Below are 18,998 nucleotides of genomic sequence, written 5' to 3'. Positions count from 1 at the left end.
CTAGAAGAATAAAAAATGACTGAATTATTAAACAACATTATAGTAATGATAAAAAAAAAAATATAATCTAAGAAATCAATTGTATAAAAAAATGAGATTTAAGTGAGAGAAGAAAAAAAGAGTCAAAATTTTATTTATTTATTTATTTATTTATGAGAGATATGGATAATTAGTAGAATTAAGAAAAAGAAATAAAAAAAAGGGAAAAAAAGGGGGAATTGATATTTTTTAATTTTGAAAAAAGGGAAAAAATATTTAATAATTTTAATTTCCAAAACACACGCTCTCTCTCTCTCTCTCTCTCTCTCTCTCTCTCTCTCTCTCTTTCTTTCTTTCTCTCTCTCATCTCAAAAAATGGAACCCAATGAAAACCAGCTCAGCTCCTACTTCCACCACCATCAACACCACCATCAAACTCCCACCACCACATCGCCGACCAATGGCCTTCTTCCACCCACCCACCACCTTTCCGCCGCCGCCGCCTCCTCCGACGCCGGACCTCATGTTGTATACCCTCACTCCGTCCCTTCCGCCGCTGTTTCTTCTTCTCCCCTTGAACCCGCACGTAGGAAGAGAGGTCGGCCGAGGAAGTATGGAACGCCGGAGGAAGCTTTAGCGGCTAAGAAAGCTGCTACGGCCTCCTCTCACTCTTCGTCTTCTAAGGCTAAGAAGGAACTCGCTTCTTCTTCTTCTCTTAATGCCGTTTCCGCTTCTTCTTCCTTCTCAACGCCTTCTAAGAAATCTCAGTTGGCTGCACTTGGTGGGTTTTTGTTTTTTTTTTTTTTCATGTTTATTTGTGGAATTTGTTTGTTTGTTTTTTTTTTGCCCTTGTTGGGAATTTTGTGGATTTTTCTGGGGTTTTGGAATTTGGAATTCGTTGTTCTTTTTTTTTTTTTTTTTTGATTTGTGGGTTGTGGAATTGAATTTTCAATTTCGGTGTTTATCATGGTTTTGGTTTCTCCCTCGTTTACGTTTTTGGAATTTCTTTCTTTGTTTTTGTTTTAAACCCTACTCTCAAAAGCCCTGTCTATTCCTCTTGTAGTCCTTTAGCGACTTTTCTCAATCTGTATTATAATTTGGTTAGTGAAAACTTTTGGTTTATGATAGTTTTTGGAAACTACTTGGAACTTGTGGAAAATGTATCTGAATTTGGCAACAAACATTAACTCGATTGATTTAAACATTATATTATGGGAAGTTCGGATTTTTACCCCCACACATACATTGTTTAACTAACGGAAAATTGTATTGAAATTAGGTTGCAGTGGTTTTTTATAGTAATGCAGTCATTTGGGTAGAGGTTCATAATTCTAGAATGATTTGAATTCATGGCTGATATATTGCTTGGTTTTGCTTCTTGTTTTTGTAGATAATCAAACTTTATTGATCACTAATTCTGTTGCACTTGCACCATGATGTTTATAAGAAACAAATTTTGTTTATGCTGAAAATAAGGAACAATTTTCATTTGTTTAATTATTCACGTTGGATTACTTTAGACAAAGGTTTTAGTAGCTATCCATTTTGGGAAATTGTTTCAAATTGGAAAGCTGTCTTGAAAATTGATATTTTGGGAGGACGGTGAATTTACTTTAGGGGGTGTTTGTGAGGCTGATGTGATTGTGGGTTTACCACTTGAAACTTTTTGTTACTCTGCCCACCTTCTAAAGATAAAGAAGAAAAGGGAAGAAAGAAAAGAATGCAAATACTCAAACCTACAAGGCCAGAGGAACAGTTGGATTTTTTTTTTTTTTTTTCAAATAAGAGATGCAAAGAGAATCTTTAATTTGTATGCATGTTAATGTTTTCATGTTCTATAATAACATATTTCCAGACATGGAAATTGCTTATTTGGGGTTTTATCAGGAATATATATATATATTAAAATGTTTGAGTTTCATTTACTTTTTGTTTTTATTTCACTCATGACTATGTCTATGTGCTTATGTACTTGGACTTTGTTCTTCTCACTGGAGATGTAGGTAATGCAGGCCAAGGTTTTGCCCCGCATGTTATTAATGTTGCAGCTGGTGAGGTAATGCTTCTCCATAGCTGTCGAAGATTTGATTCCATTTATATTCATGTATTTGGATGTGCATGTCATGTGCAAGCTTTTGCACATACACATACAATGATATGGATAGAAATTGTGGGTCACATATTTAATGCATTTGAGATGGTAGCAACAAAGAAATACAAACTAAGTTACAATTTCCTTATATTTATGTAAGAATATGGGGCTTAACCTATGCTGTCCTGGCATTGATATATCTAGTATGATGGTAATCGTACCGCAATAGGATACGAATATTATTAAGGATCTCACGAAAGTTTGTATGATCTTGGATGCTATTTTCGGTTGGATTTTATTTTGTATGTGGGTGCAGATTTCTTTCAAACATTTTTTTAAAGTTGATAGTTTCTCGTTTTGATTTCCTGTCTCTTGCCTTTTGATATAGTTTATGTATTGATAAATAATAGACATATTGTTTCTACTTTTTATGTTTTTGATGTTATTTGAAGGCTTTGATGTTTACTGCTTTTAATTTAAAAGTACAGTGTGTGCCTTAAGAGATTCTGATGGGTCATAATGTTCACTTGTAGCGATTTTGGAGATGGTTTTTTGTTTCTCACTCTGTTTCACTCTTCCTCTTATTTCTTTTGTCTTGTTTTGGGGGCATTTGTGATTTGATTCATGAAAAGTATTCCATCCCCCAAAAAACCAAAAGTAAACTCTATTAAAAGTAAGCCATCAAGGACTCAGCCTTCTAAACTGTTAGGGGAATCGGACTATTGATTAGAGATAGCTATTTACTATTATTAATATTATACTTCCTATCCAAGGGTAATGCACTTGGATTTAAATCCACGAGATTCATTGTCAAGCTTTGATTTTTTTGTTTTTCTTCGTCAAGACTTTGGTATTGACAGAAAAAAAAGAAGAGTTTTCTCATCTTAGCAGTGCAGTGGAGTTGGTCTTAGTATTGAATACATAGAACATAATATGGTTGTGGAGTTCTGGAGTGCAGAAAAATAAGAAAAGTAATATATACTCTTGGTGCAGGTAATTCTTTTAACTTGTCAGGGAATTACATAAAGTGATAAGAAAATAATACCTAGTTGGATTCTTTATAGACGTGATAATTTGGAATATTGGGGAATTGAAAAATAATTATTTGGGTACATTATAAAAAAATTCTTCTCTCTTTTTTACCAAGTCTCAGTTAAAAGGTCTTGTACTGCAGCAAAAAAGAAATTTAAACAAGAAAATACACAATTAGAATCTTAACGTTGATAATCCCTATAAATAGTGGATGGAGATGAAAAAAATTGAGGACGTCTTGAAGATGAGGATGTGTTCTTACTACTCCTCTCACGTACTGGCACATGAGTATGTGTGCTCCTATGCATACACAAAGGAAATTTTGAACTTTTGTTCTTGAATATTCGTAAGTTATGCGTATCACATGTGAGATGTTTTTGGCAGAAATAAATGATTCACATATCTGAATAAGAGAGATAGTCTGCAACTCCACTTTGGTAGTTTTTAGTTTTCTGACAGAATAACAGTGAGACTTGAAAGTCTGCATTAAAATAAAAAGGATAAAAATCAAATTATAAATCAAGTCTTCTGGTTTTATTTAATTATTTATCTGTATATTTTCTTTTCTTATGCTGTAACTTTAAACTTGATCGTAGTTGTCAAATAGTTGTTTGCTTCTTTATATAGATAACTGCATTCAGGTTGAGAAAACCCTTAAAAGATATACTCTCTTTTTTCCTCCGTCTTTCCTTGTTCCTTTTCCATAAGTTTTTCTCCAATAACAAGGAGATGAGCGTTCAGAATTGCTGATTTGGGTTTTAGGGAAGTGGAGCTGTGATGATCTGGTGGGTTAATTTCATTGGAAACCTTAATGGTAGAGAGATGAAGAGTCTTTGGCCCTGGATCAAGGTTCTCTACTCGAGTGATTCAAGGGTCTGATTTTACTTAATAGGTTGGAGGCATTTTTTTTTCTTGTTAAGCCATTGTTTAACAATCTGGCTCTAAGCCTCTAATGATCTTATCATCTTCTAAGCTTATGCTGCCAAGCATTAAGCAATCTAAAATCTGAAGGAGGATAAGAAACCCACCCGAATCGAGGAGATTATCATGGAAAGAAATAAACTTTCCATGTTGTCTAAGTCGGAGAAGTAGAAATATTGCAGAAGGGCTTTGAGAGAAGTCTTGAACTAAGTGTTCAAATTTTAGTGTATCCCATTTCTCCATATCATTAAAAGTACTATTTCTTCAGAATTCAGGCCGCACCAGAAAACATTGCAAAGGGAGAACTAATCTAATAGATCTTTGGGTGGTGCTCAATGGAAAAATATTGTTGGTTACATAACAGCTAGAAGTATATCTTGTTTCAAGAAGTAAAAATGAATAGCAAGGATGCCCTTTGGGAATTCTTGTCATCTAGTTATTCTTGTAGTCATAGCAAACCTTGTGTATTTAATTGGCAGATATAAAAGAATTTTTTTTCTTTCGTCTTCCATTGCCGTCTGTGACATTGTGTACAAAAAAAAATCACATTATTGATTTCTGCTTCTTACAGGTTTACTTGTCAATTTTCATTTAATAATGGCTCATGTATACTCTATATTATATGCTTGATGAGCTATGGTGGTATCCCTTGGCCTCTTTACCCTCATAACACACACTACGATCATATTGAATAGGATGTGGGCCAGAAAATTATGCAGTTTATGCAACAATGTAAGCGGGAAATTTGTATCCTTTCTGCATCTGGTTCGATCTCCAATGCATCTCTCCGTCAGCCCGCCGCATCAGGAGGCAATATTGCATATGAGGTATTTTCGTTTTCCTCATTTGATATTGCTTCTCTTCCTTCTCAGTGTGCGGAAGAAAAGAAAATGAAAATGATACGTTGTAGCAATCCTGGATAAATTTGTTGAAAGCTTGACATATTTTATGGGCCGTTGAAGAAAATGACAAGGGATAACTAGCTACTCATTTTGATGGTCATCTGTGTTTCTTTTTACCACATATTTGCTTTTCATAAATTATGCATTATAATATTAACTATTTGCTATGTAATGGTACTTAGGGACGTTTTGAGATTGTTTCATTATGCGGATCTTATGTACGAACTGACCTTGGAGGAAAGACTGGTGGTCTTAGTGTATGTCTATCAAGTGCTGAAGGGCATATCATAGGAGGGGGAGTTGGTGGACCATTGAAGGCCGCTGGACCCGTGCAGGTACGGTAATAGACAGACTGAATAAGTCCAGTTGTCCACTGTATTGGGAGTGGGAGATTTCCGTTAATGCTCGAATGTTTTTTTGCATTCATGTAACTTTGTTAAGTTAGTAGGCTTGAAGAGTTCTTTTACATATATTATTCTTTTGTTTAGTTCATTCTCATACCGATCTGTCCACATCAGGTTATTGTTGGAACCTTTGTAATCGACCCAAAGAAGGAATTTGGTGGTGGTAAAGGTGATGGATCTGCTGGCAAGTTGCCCTCACCTATTGGTGGGACGTCGATGTCAAATCTACGCTATGGCTCCAACATTGACTCTGGAGGTAATCAAATAAGGGGAAATGATGAACATCAAGGTCTTGGGGAGAGTCATTTTTTGCTTCAGCCTCGGGGAGTGAATCTGACATCACCACGATCAACGGATTGGAGGACAGGTCTGGATGCCACAAACGCTGCTTATGATTTGTCAGGTATGATTTTAGTATAAAAAAGGCACACAAACTCTCCTTTCATCTTTTACTTTTTCTGAACTAATGATATTATGATATTGGGAACTTTTCTTTTGTAGGAAGAACAAGCCATCATTCTCCCGAAAATGGAGATTATGATCAGATTCCCGATTGAGCACTAACATATGAGACGGAACAGGACTGCAAAGTTTATCGTAGATAAATGTACAATATCAACAGTTGCAATGGCAGTAATCTTCTCTTCACTCCTTGTTAGCTAATTCCGGTTGTAGTATGCACCATACTGTAAAGGTGATAACAAACTCTTTAGAAGTTTCTATGCTCTTCTTGCATTTTTATTTTGTCTCCTTTCCCAAGTTTTTACCCATCCATCCACCTTTCATGGTGTATTTGCTGTTAAGTCTCTGTCTAATTCTAATTCTCCTGTTTTTCCTTTAGATGAACGAGTTTGCTGTAGTTGTTACAGTTTGCAATTTCCAATTTGATTATATAAACAGGCACCTCTCTGGTGATTTAGAATTCCTTGCAGTAATCTTCTAGTGATGAACAATGCCCCTTTGATTAATTCATAAAATTTTTGGTTACTAGATGTGAAAGGAAATACTTTATACACAATTTACTCCAGACTTTATGCTATAAATCGCTGGGACTCCACCCCTTGTTCGAACATTGGTCCAAGGGCATCAACTTTATGTTTTATTAAATCCTTATGTTTCATTGTTTGTTTCAAACGCTCCTATAAGTTTCCTTTTATCCACTAAACTTGGTTGCCATGTTCTCTTAGCACAACACAGTAAGTTGGAGCTCTCATGAATGTGATTGAAAAGTTTTTAGGAGTTCTTATGATGTTATATAGGTTGTGTAAATATCTTTTGAGTTCAACGTTCTTGACGGGGTTTACATAAAACTACTTTTATCATAAACAATAAATGAGGCGACTAATGATTTGATGAGATGAGAATCTTTCATGTTTCATTGGAGGATGACAGTAATCCAATGAAAAGGAAAAATCCCAACACTTTCTTCCTCCAATTAGAAACCAAGCCATTTCATAATTTGCAATAAGTACGTGTCAAACTCACCCCTTTTGCTTTTCATATCACTATCATACATGGTTTGAACTTTGAGCCACTTTAATTGGTTATTATTGAATTGTATCATTCTTGTTTCTAGTTTTTGCTAAAAGGAAAATCTAACTTCTTTTAAGAGATAGGTTTAAAGGTGAAAAGTTTTCTTTTGTGTGAGCCTGCCCTTTTTGCCCCTTTTTACATGGCAAAACTCATTGACTTGCTCAGCCTTTGCATCAAGCCTTTTTATAATTAACCCATTCTAAGGATTACTCTTAAAAAGTAAAAGGTACTTTGAAAATGGTGAATATCCCTTTTGTGGGAGCAAATCCCATATATCTCTCCCAAGTGTATCCAACTTTTGCACTTAAATTTATGTCCTATGGACTTTTTCTGCAAATCCTTTTTGTAAAAGGCAAAAGTATATGTTTCATCTTATTCCTAAGAAAAGTTGACATGTGTCGAATGTTAATTGGGTGCAACATGGGTTGCACAAGAAATGGAAGAAATTCGGTTGTAAATTTTGGTTTTCTTACAGTTGAATTACAAGTTTTGATTATTTTTCGACTCTTAAACGTTTGACATGTCTAATAGGTCTATCAACTTTAAAGTTTAATTCAATAGACATTTGAATTATGTTTAATAAGTTTTTTTACTGAAAAGTTCAAAATTGATTGATATTAGATACAAAATTAAATCGTCTGATTTGGTTCTTAGATTTCTTTTTGATTTTGTGTTTAACATGTTCATGTTTTTCAAAAAATGTCAAGGAGGTCCACTTTGTATTAAATTCTTCAAGGATTTGTCAAATACTTTTCATAAGCATGAGACAAATCAACTCTATCAATTGACTAGTTATTGAGTCATTGGGTTTACGTGCTAAGGAGATAGATTAGTTAAGACTCTAGTTCAATTATCATAAGAACACGTTATTATAGCTCTTTGACGTAGTTTTGAAAGAAATTTAATATGTAATACAAACATTGAATTTATTTTGATTTCAATATAGTCAATATAATCTCTAGTAAATGATGTTTTTTGAAGGTCGAAAAGAAGTATTTGTCTTATAGGCCTTTAATCTTCAATATAGTACGATCTTTAGATCTTCAACACTTTAGAGGTTCAATTTTCAGTTTTTTCAATCTCATAGAAATGGGGTAAAACCTTTTACTTATAGAGTTTGGTGGGTCTTGGATATGTTTGGATTGTCTTTTGGATCAAACAATAGGACTTGGGTCAAGGTTAGGTCCTTTACTTGGTCTAATTTTCTACCATGGTCTTAAATTTACGCATGACTAATCCAATTTAAAATTTTAGATTGATTTGGAAAGAAAAGGGATTATAAATTTAAATGAGTGAACGTAAGTGAGTCGATCTTATTTGTTAAATAAATTTTAGATTAAATTATAGATTTAGTCCCTAAATTTTAAATTTATGTATATTTAGTTAGATGAGACACAAATAAATCAACATTAACATTTGAGAGAGTATACATGAAAAAAAAATTAAAGTTATTACCTGTGTGTCAGTACACCTTCTTTCGGTGCCTAAAAAATTAATCATATTTAACTTGAACAATCTCATGTTAAATGACTTTTCGAAAACTTTCTGATAAATAAGAATGAAAAGTTTATAATTCCATTATATAGTAAACCTTCCGTTATAATACAATTCTTATATTTTAAAATTTCCAGTTGAATAGGGCTTTAGGGTGTTTGACGCACATTAAATTCAAACATCTCCTAACATAAAATTTTGAAAGGTTAAAAGTTTAAAACTTTAATTTTAATTTTAATTAATACTTAATTTTGAAAAAAATGGATTCTATAATATAAAATTATTAAAAATATTTATAAATACCATAAAATATATATAAACTATTAAACTTATAATTTAAGAAAAAAGATAAATAAAAAAATAAATGACCAATAACCTATTTAGCTAAAAAGTAAAGAAGAAGAGAAATGAGTATAACAAATTGGAGCATTATGCAAATTTCAATCCTTTAGAATTTGATGGATTTTCTTTCTTCTTTGCACTTTTCTTGGAGAATTGCTTGATCTAGACGCTTCAATTTTGAAGAATTGAATGGGGGAAGCAGCCGAATATTTCTCCAAAGACTTCCAATGGGATGATCTTCGAATTCGGGTCGAGAACGACCCGAATTTGCAATACCATTTGCTTCCATTTGAGCCCTCCAATTCCATTCCGTCAGTTTCTCCAGAAGCCGATTCAAACGCATGGAGTCGCTTTCACCTCCGTCATTCCTCCGGAAAATTCTTCAAGGTTTTGATTCCGTTTAGTATTTGAACGTTTTTGTATTCATAGCAACCTAACTTTTGCTGTTTCTCTTAGTTTGGTTGTGATTTGAGTGTTTCATATTTGGGTTCAGGAAAGGCGGTATTTGTTGAAGGAATTTCCTGAACTAGTTTCTTGTAAGAAGTATTGTAAAGTTTTGGAGGTGGGTTGTGGTAATGGAAGCACCGTTATTCCAATCTTGCGGTAACCTCCAACGTATTCAACTTTTCCTCTGCTTGATTTCTTAGTCATGTTCATCAATTTTGTTTGTTTTGTTTTATTTTTATTTTTAGAAATTTAATTGATAAATACTGTTTGTGTTTGCATTGTGCTTGCTTATATGAGATTTTATTCAAAAATCTTATCGTTGAAATTAATTCGGAAGTAGAGAAAAATCAGTGTCAGCTGGAGGAGACTTTTAGAACAGAAGAATAAAAAGACAAATGTTATTGAATGGGCTCTTAAAGCTTCCACATTTTCTATCTTGCTCTTTTAAATTTCACCTATGTTTCTATGTTTCTATGTTATTGTTGTTTAGGTTAGCTTTCATTCAGGGGTGAAATGAACATCTTTACAAGGGGAAGCCGAACATAATCCATATCCGTTCTTCTTGATTTCATTATGTCAAGTTCAATAGCTTGTTTTAGACATCTTCCATTTTCAATGAGTTAGAAGTGAGACGTACCACATTATAAGAAATAATTGATCCTTCACTTCCTTTTGAGATTTTGATTCTGGATGATCCGCCCTACTCTAGGCAGGTTCTCCTTTGTATTATCGGTAGGATATATATGCTCATATCCGTATATTGCCACATACTCTTCATATTTCATTAAAAGTCCAAAATTCTCATTTAGATCGATATTAATCTATTTCATTAAACAAGTTATAGCTTATAGAAAATAACGATGATAGCAGTGCCGAGGTTGAGCCATGTACTAAGGGTCTAGCCCATGGAAATGATGTGTATTCTATACATTTTTCTAACTCTGTTCAAGAGTTGAATCATAGATATTCCTTCATGAAACTTTATTGGGTGTTATGAATGCGTCTTGTGTGGAGAAAGTATATGGAATAGAACACAGCCTTCGCGATGTTTTATGGACATCCCAATAATTGTAATGCATTTGTATGGTCAAGATAGAAGAAATTTGAACAATTAAATATGCCTTTGAGTGGTAGATCTTATTGTCAGCTATTCGTTATCCTTGATTACTTTCTTTGTAGTGGGAACGAGAACATCATCATCTATGCTTGTGATTGTAGCACGGAAACTCTTGAGAGAGCTAAAGGCATTTTAAATGATGCTGGCTTTGCATCTCTAAAAGATCGATTCCGTCCATTCTATTGTGACTTTTCCATTAGTAAGTTTCCAACATGGTTGGCCTGCAATTCATGCCGTGGAAACACTTTCCAACAGCAGCGTGGTTTTACTACTCCAGGTTGTTATTTTATATATCTCTTTAGACTCATTAACATGCAAGATTATTGCTTTTCTTTACACCCTTATTCCCTTTCTCTATGTTTTCAGAGAATGATGGATCTCCGGCCACTGGTTCACTTGCATTAGAAGAACGTGGATGTTGCATTGGTGGGGTTGATTTTATTACTTTGGTTCGTATACCTCTTTTAGCATATTAATATAATTTTTAAATTTATCAAAGGCTTTGAATTTTGATTCCTAATTGTGGAACATTTTATATTTACAAAAAAAGAAGTAACAAACAGAAAAGCTAAAAGGCTCTAAGGCATGAATGGGTGATGGTGTGCTTTCTAAAATCCTACATGTCCTGCACCTATTGTTTTGATATTGAACTAGATTCCAACTCTTTTGACCAACATCACTAAGGGAAAAACCAATAACATATTGTGTAGCATAGCACTGACAAACTTTTTTCAGTTTTAACGTTTTCTTGAATCTTGGTAATGACAGTTACAACGTTCTTTGGCTATTTCAGATATTTACATTATCAGCAGTGCCTCTCCAGAGGATGCCAGCATCAATCAGAGAATGCTTTATGGTTTTGAAGCCTGGAGGCCTGCTCTTATTTCGGGATTATGGTAATCGATTATGATCAGACCAATGGTGATGTATTAGTTTGCTTTAAATCCTAAGTATATTTCCTTTTTCCAAGTTTTAATTTCCAGGCACATGTAACATGTTTAATTTGATGTTCGGTTTAATGGAATGCAGGTCTATATGATATGACAATGCTTCGATTTGCGCAAGATCAAAGAGTTGGATTCAGGGAGTATGTCAGATTAGATGGAACACGTTCTTATTTCTTCTGCTTAAATACCTTGAGAGATCTTTTTGCCAATGCAGGCTTTGTTGAGGTACTTATTCTGTTTTGAAAAGTAAAAAATTTAGGGATGAAATAAGATTTAAACCAAAGCATAAATGAAATGACAATTCTATTATGGTTCATATCCCATCTGCTCATAACGCTGATGATGTCGGCCTTATTAAGTTTATATTTAGTTGAGAAAATAACCGATACCGCCCCAACTAACATTAAAGCATGATTGTCATTGCAGCTCGAGCTGGAATATTGTTGTGTGAAGTCCTCAAATCGCCGAAATGGAAAGACAATGGAGAGGGTGTGGGTTCATGGAAAATTCCAGAAGCCTGTCTAATGAATCAAACAAGAGACACAGAGCAACATTTGGCATTTGGATTATAAATTTTCCTTAAAAGGTTGAAGAGGATGGATTAGTAACTCTTCAGGGTGTGTCATGAGCGTACTGTGGGGGCCAGATCTACTTCAAAACTTTGGTTGTACAAGAAAATGAACAAAGAACTTCGATTCATCTTGAATTTGGATGAACTTTGAGGACTTTTCTCTCTCTCTTATAATTAGAGGAGTTTAATGATGTTCCCTGGGTTATGTTAGAAAATTGGAAGTGTTACAATTGGCATTGGTAGTGAAAGTTCTGTTCGTGTTTGCTCCAAGTAATGCGATGAAAATCTTAGATTATATATTTTCGACCAAAGGTTAGAGGTTTGAATCCTCAACCGAGTTAAAAAGATCTTTGTTTAATTCTTTTATTACGATCACATGTAATGCATTGCTACACCTTAACATATCCAAGGCATTAAAGTTGAGCAATGCCAGAAAACCAGCTCGTCAATAATAACCAACTATTGCTTTCAATGCATCTACTATTATAAGATTATAAGATTTACATTTTTTAATTAATAATTTTATATAACAATGATCCTTTATCTTTTTTAAGTGCTCAAACAATTTGATTAAATAGTTACAAAATTGTTAAACCAAACCCATATATTTAAACTCAAACATATACATTAATTAGTTTTCCCCAATTAAGTTAATAAATTAATTAGATTTATGGTATAATTAATATGGTTAAGATTCTTCCGTAATCAATTTTTACTCAACAAACGCAATCCCAAACTGACTCTTCATATAAAAATATATGAATTAAAGCGGCAATCCTTCCTCATTCTCATTTTCTCACAACCTAAAAACTCAAACTTCTACATTATTATTCAAATTCAAATGCGTTCTCTGGATTCAATACTTGTGGGATGTGTATCATCAACTCTGATTTTGATTTTGATTTTGATTTTGGCTTTGTTTTTGGTAATTTTTTGTTGTTCAAATGATGGGACGAGGAAGAATAATGGAAGGAGTCCGTGGATTGAGTTCGTTTCTTGGGAGCCTAGAGCTTTCATTTGCCACAATTTCTTGGTAACTTCTTACAATCTCAGCATCTCTTTACAAAATTATGTGTTGGAATGTTTTAGACTTTTAGTATATACTATATACGTTTTTGTATTTGCTTCATTGTTGATTTCTTAACAATATGTTTGGATATGCTTTGTTAAACAGTCAGAGAAAGAATGCTTGAAGTTGATTAAACTTGCAAAACCTCATATGAGGAGATCAGTTTTATTTGATACCAAACTTCGCAAGAATATAGAGAACAGGTCTAGATTTTTATGTCACTTGGTTATTTTATAAACTGTTTGTGAAGTTATTTGTTCATACAATCCCATGTTTATACAGCTCTCGCACTAGTACAACGATGATTCTGAATACAAGGCATGACAGACTCACCCGCAGAATAGAGAAAAGAATAGCAGAGTTTACATTTCATTCCTATAGGTAAAAGAGATGTTCTTAAACTAATTATATATTACCATGTCTAATTTCTAAAGCCTTTTGTAACTATTCCCTGTTTGTCTGGGCTTGTTTGGGAATACTATGAATATCACTTTTTTTTTAAAATACTTGTTCGAGTGGTTTCGGTGAATTCAATCTTATCAATCTTTACAAGGCATTCAAATGTAGTTTAAAGAGGAATAGTCCTTCAAAATAGAGTCCGTGACATAACATAATCCTTAGTCTAACCTTGGTATGGTTAGACTATTGTAACGTAGGACTCGTGTGATTCTTTCAAAAGGGCGGCCACCACCAAGTTAGGACTTAATTTGTAGGGCAAATGACAGGTCATGAGGTTCATAATGAAGAATTACCTAAAATCTCATGTTGTGGGTCTGTTTTCCACATTCTTGGTTTTAATACATTTTAGTACTGATATTCACAATTTCAAACAGAGAAAGGAGGAAGCTTGTATATTCTGCATTATGAAGTTGGGCAGAAGTTTGATGCTCACTATGATTACGCTAAAGATGAGTGCACCATAAAAGAACGGGGCCAAACAATAGTCACCTTCCTCATGTATCTGTAAGATATTCTGCATTAACAATCACTCAAACTCATTTGCCCCTCTCTAGCTGGATTTTGTGATCAATACAAATGCAGGTCGGATGTCGAAGAAGGGGGCGAGACGGTGTTCCCTGCTGCAAACAAATGCGCCAGCTCTGCGCGATGGTGGAAGAAATTGCCTATATATGGTAAAGATGGACTCTCTATAAAACCAAAGATGGGAGATGCATTATTGTTTTGGAGCATGAAACCTGATGGTACATTGGATCATACAACTTTGCATGGTTAGTGTGATATGTTTACCCCCACCAAAATCATATATATATTTCCATCCTGTTTTATTAACCAAAGTTAAAAGAGTTTCAAATACAATAATGATTTTGTTTCTATTCTCAAATATTGTTTCATTACATATTTTCAATATGTTCTTGTGATGTATAGGTTCCAACCCCGTTATAAGAGGGGACAAATGGGCATGTGTAAAGCTCATGCGTACTTTGGATACAAAATTTAACTGAGGTAAGTTATATAATTCTTCCTCTATAATTGTATTTAGATCGTCTATATTTCTAGAACTTAAATCATGCAATAAATATTTAAATTGTATATATGCATGTTAAAGTTATAGTACTAAAAGGTAAGGAATATACGTTATCTTTTTTCGTTTCCGAGTTTAAATAATAGGTCAATTTTGTAACTCAATCTAAGTTTAAGAAATATTGATGCATGTAGTCTCATATAAATATTTTGACGTTGGTGTGTGACACTTTTTTTTTTTAAAAAAATAACAACTAAGAAATAAAATCAAACTATTTCTTTAAGTATATGATTTTGATTTTAATAATATATTTATTAGTTTTTCAAATTTAAACTTAGTATAGATATGTAAATATTTTTTTTATTTTATCATATTTCAGGAGTTAAGTCGGAGGACATCAAGATGAGAAGAGACTCACTTCCACATCTATCAGTGGAGAAGATATATGATTTCAATGTAGAATTTTCTTTTTCTATTTTTAGTTTAAAGGATTCAAACTTCTAATGTTTTGATCCATAAATCAACTTTTTTTCTTCTTTAGGTGAAGTCTTTTATTAGTTACTATATATATGTGTGTGATTGATTTTGATTTATTTTTGAATCATGGCAAATATGGTCTCAATAATTTGATAAAACCTTTATATAAATTATCCCTTGGGTTGGAAATATTTATGAGTATTTTTATCAAAAAAGGAAATTCTAAAAACACTTAACCACCTCCCAAATATAATGTTAAAATGTAAATCTAAAAAACCATATTTCCTTTTTTTCTTTTCCTTTGAAAAATAAATAAAAGGAAAAAAAAAAAAAACAAGAATCTAATCTATATTATTCACTCAAATATTCTGTTGGGTCATATTTGAAATATTGCAAGATATTACTATTTCCCAAACCTATCATTTTTTTCATTCAAATTCTAAAGCCTTACCTTTGAGATTGTTGAAGTTTTAAAATATATTTAAAATAGTTTTTAGGGTAAATTTCAATTTTAAACTTCAATAAAGTCACTATTATTGGTAAGTTAATATTGGGTTGATCAAAACCTCTTTCCTTCCAAAACCTTTATATAATAGTAAGGATTTAGTTCCACAATTTAGAGTGTATTAAATTTCAAAATACATCGATTAATTAATTACATTGTCAATCAAAATTCATGCACTAACGTCTGTTATATTTCATGAACTAAATAAGTGTAAACTGAATGATTTTATAAAAGTGATTTTAACAGATCCAATCCCATCAATTCTACCAATAATCTTTTGGACAAAGCAAGATCTTATTTTGGAAATTTGCGATATATATAGTTCCATCCATAGATTTATGTGGGATTTTAATCCAATTGGGGTTTTGAAATATACCAAAGATTATAAAAAAAAAAAAAAAAGGCCTTTTCAAGATCCTACCAATACCATCAATTTTGTTTGATAATTAAATTTGATCATTTAAGTATTTAATGATTCAATAAAACTCAACCAATTCAACGTGGATTAAGATAAATCCAAAACATAATCTTCATTATAATCTAATTAAATCACCTCTCCTAATTATATTTCATTATCAATATATCATATAATTAGAGCAACGTTTGTAAACCGGAGTTATCATTTTCTATTCCTTTCATATCTCCAATGTACGTAGTCAGTCTTTTTTTCGTACGTGACATTATTCAAATGTTCATCATCATCATCATCATCATCAGCTGTAATTTTGATTTGGTTTAATTTTGTGTTGTTGTATCAGTGGTGGGATGAGGTTGAGGAGCAGCACGAAGGGAAAGGATTCATGGGTTGAGTGCATTTCTTGGGAGCCTAGAGCTTTCATTTACCATAATTTCTTGGTAATTAATATAATTAATTAACACCCGTTTAGTAACCCATTTTGATTTTTAGTTTTTAATTGTGTGTTAAAAGTGCAGTCGGAGAAAGAATGCTCGCAGTTGATTAATCTTGCAAAGCCTCGCATGAAGAGATCACTTGTGAGTGACCAAAAAAGTTGGAAAGGTTTAGTGAGCAGGTCGATCTACATTTGTTTTTCTCATCACTTCCTTATTTTGTAAAAATTGTTTAGCTTTCATTAATATATATTATTTATAATTTGTTAATATTCAATCATCTCATGTGTTCATGATCACAGCCATCGCACCAGTACAGGTAGGTTTCTGGTTAAAGGGCAGAACCAACTCGTCCGTAGAATAGAGAAAAGAATAGCAGAATTTACATTCATTCCCGTAGGTAATTAAAAAAAAAAAAAAAAAAAAAATTCTAAATGGAGAAGAATTTACATTTAATTAATGTCAACCCAAACATACATTTTAGTACTGATCATATTCACAATTTTCAAACAGAAAATGGAGAAGGATTGAGTATTCTACATTATGAAGTTGGGCAGAAGTTTGATCCTCACTATGATTACTCTCGTCCTGAGTCATTCAACTTTAAAACATTGGGCCAAAGAATTGCCACCCTCGTCATGTATCTGTAAGATTCCACTCACCCCACGTGGGATTGAAACTATGCATAGTATCGTAACAATCTTTCATGTTTGGATTGAGCTTGAATGGTAACACATTAAACTCGTTTCAGTTTCCTTTGGTACTGATACGAATGCAGGTCAGATGTCAAAGAAGGGGGTGCGACGGTGTTCCCGGCTGCGAAAAAATGCCCGGTTTCGAAACAATGCGCCAGCTCTTCACGACGATGGTGGAAGAAACTGCCTGAATATGGTGGAGAAGGACTCTCGGTAAAACCAAAGATGGGAGATGCTTTATTGTTTTGGAGCCTGAAGCCTGATAGTACATTAGATCCTACAAGTTTGCATGGTTAGTAATCTTTACTTATCACCAAAATCTTTTATATATATTTCCATCTAATATTGTCATAAGGTATGGAAGGAATTATGAATCTAAAATCTATCTTTGCATGGTTCTTTTTGCTAAAAGAACACAAATTAGCTTTTGTTTATTGTTTTGTCGATTATTCATTTTTGAGTGTACGTTGTTCACCACAACTTCTGATATCTGATATATATATATATATATATATATATATATTGGTGATATATATAGGTTCTTCTCCAGTTATAGAGGGGGACAAATGGGTAGGTGTAAAGCTGATGCATGTTAAAGATTTAACTCAAGTAAGTTATATGTATATATAGTTATAAATTGTATTTTGTGTGATATATCTGATGTGATTTTAAGAGGGATTATTTTGGAATTGCAGGGCTAATAGATATAGAGAAGTACATGATCTATTGGTAAAGTAGATGCATGATGGAAATTAAGGAGACTCATTTTTGTTACTATATTTCTTTTTAATATAATATGATTGCTTATTTTTAGTTTAGGTAGTCGAAAACTTTGACCTTTTAGATGAGTTCATAGGTTAATTTTATGATATTTGATTAGTTGTTGATGATCATGAATATTAGCTCCTTCTTCTTAACCTATTTTAGTTGTGAGAAGTAATTAGTTCTTCATTTGCAAATACAAAATTATGTTATTGGAAAAGTCGTTGCTTTTGTGTGTACTTTATATTGCACCAACACAAACATAATTAACTGATAATGAAGATCAAAACTTTTATATAGGGGTAAAATTATTAATCCATTACATCTTTTAAGCTTTTTTTTTTATATCGTTTGAGGTTTTCGATATCAATTAAAAGTTTAGGTATTTATTAGAATAAAACTTGAAAATGCCAATAACAAGGACGTTACTATATATTTTAATTGTAAAAATAGTAAATTTAAAAGCGGATTATCCTTCAATAGTCCATTTGATAGTCTAATATAATTAATTAGTGTCATATTTGTCATATTCACAATATGCAAACAAAAAAAATTATTAATTATTGTCAAAATGAGTGATGTGCATGGTCCCTTCGTAGATATGCTTTTAATTTTCTTTATATTTTGCTTAGTTTCAATTTAGTTTCATAGTTTGAAAAAAATATTATCTCCCGTCAAATTGATTATACTTATTTTCTAAATTTCTTTTATACAATAATTAATCTATCTAATTTTATTTATCTATTGTTTTGAGGAAAGTAAAATTTGTCTTTACGATTTATAATTTTCAAATAGTATCTACTATAGTAAAAGTAGTGGCTTGAAAACCAAGGATATGAGCAACCCTATTGCACGATTTTATTAGAAAAATCTTAGGACATGCACATGGATATGAGAAAAAGAATATCTTCGACAATATTAAATCGGTCGATTCCAATAAACAATCTTGAAACCTATTCCAACTCGAGATTTGATCATGAGTCAATGGATAATCCAATCGAGCCCCATCTATCTTTGGACTAGCTCTAAGTGTCAAAGGGGAATCCAAGTGGTGAAATAAATTTACACTATGGTGGATTATATAATACATAAAATTCAATCAACAAAATAAGTTCGGATAAGATTTTGAAAATCTAATGATATATATTCAAAACAGTTTTGTAACATTATATTTTTTAAAGGTTAAAGATTTACAAACTTTTGGAAGGATACCAAAACCCCATTTTGTAAACAATTTGCTTTCAAATTTAATTTTATAAAACACACTATTTATCTCTAATTTTCTTTGTTTATTACCTACTTTTTACGGGTGCTTTTACGAAGTTGTTTTTGTTTTTAAAACTTGATTAAGAATTCAATAGTTGAACTTGAATAAGA

General features: G+C 32.5%; 3 protein-coding genes and 1 pseudogene across 4 annotated transcripts; all 4 read left to right on the top strand.

The window, feature by feature from the left end:
- The first annotated feature begins 287 nt into the window (after positions 1–287).
- On the top strand, positions 288–6,255 carry LOC103496356 (AT-hook motif nuclear-localized protein 14). 2 transcript variants are annotated; one of them, XM_008458196.3, is made up of 6 exons: positions 288–760; positions 1,983–2,035; positions 4,720–4,851; positions 5,109–5,261; positions 5,445–5,733; positions 5,832–6,255. In XM_008458196.3, the coding sequence occupies exons 1-6, from the start codon at positions 355–357 to the stop codon at positions 5,885–5,887; spliced, it is 1,089 nt and encodes a 362-aa protein (XP_008456418.1). In that variant the 5' UTR covers positions 288–354; the 3' UTR covers positions 5,888–6,255. The 2 variants fall into 2 exon arrangements, with proteins under 2 accessions (XP_008456418.1, XP_008456410.1); XM_008458188.3 differs by having other exon boundaries at positions 296–760; positions 1,977–2,035.
- Positions 6,256–8,720: 2,465 nt separating this feature from the next.
- Positions 8,721–12,041, top strand: LOC103496346 (uncharacterized). The gene is made up of 7 exons (XM_008458177.3): positions 8,721–9,086; positions 9,193–9,302; positions 10,326–10,540; positions 10,630–10,712; positions 11,057–11,159; positions 11,293–11,435; positions 11,637–12,041. The coding sequence occupies exons 1-7, from the start codon at positions 8,889–8,891 to the stop codon at positions 11,733–11,735; spliced, it is 951 nt and encodes a 316-aa protein (XP_008456399.2). The 5' UTR covers positions 8,721–8,888; the 3' UTR covers positions 11,736–12,041.
- Positions 12,042–12,622: 581 nt separating this feature from the next.
- On the top strand, positions 12,623–14,313 carry LOC103499597 (probable prolyl 4-hydroxylase 10; annotated as a pseudogene).
- A 1,767-nt stretch (positions 14,314–16,080) lies between these two features.
- Positions 16,081–17,156, top strand: LOC103499590 (probable prolyl 4-hydroxylase 10). The gene is made up of 5 exons (XM_008462615.2): positions 16,081–16,170; positions 16,249–16,346; positions 16,467–16,564; positions 16,678–16,810; positions 16,943–17,156. The coding sequence occupies exons 1-5, from the start codon at positions 16,081–16,083 to the stop codon at positions 17,154–17,156; spliced, it is 633 nt and encodes a 210-aa protein (XP_008460837.2).
- The last annotated feature ends 1,842 nt before the right edge of the window (positions 17,157–18,998 follow it).

This window comes from Cucumis melo, chromosome 5, assembly GCF_025177605.1.
Source record: "Cucumis melo cultivar AY chromosome 5, USDA_Cmelo_AY_1.0, whole genome shotgun sequence".
NCBI lineage: Eukaryota > Viridiplantae > Streptophyta > Magnoliopsida > Cucurbitales > Cucurbitaceae > Cucumis > Cucumis melo.
Note: the sequence above shows the minus strand (reverse complement) of the source record. Positions and strands in the feature narration are given on the sequence as shown.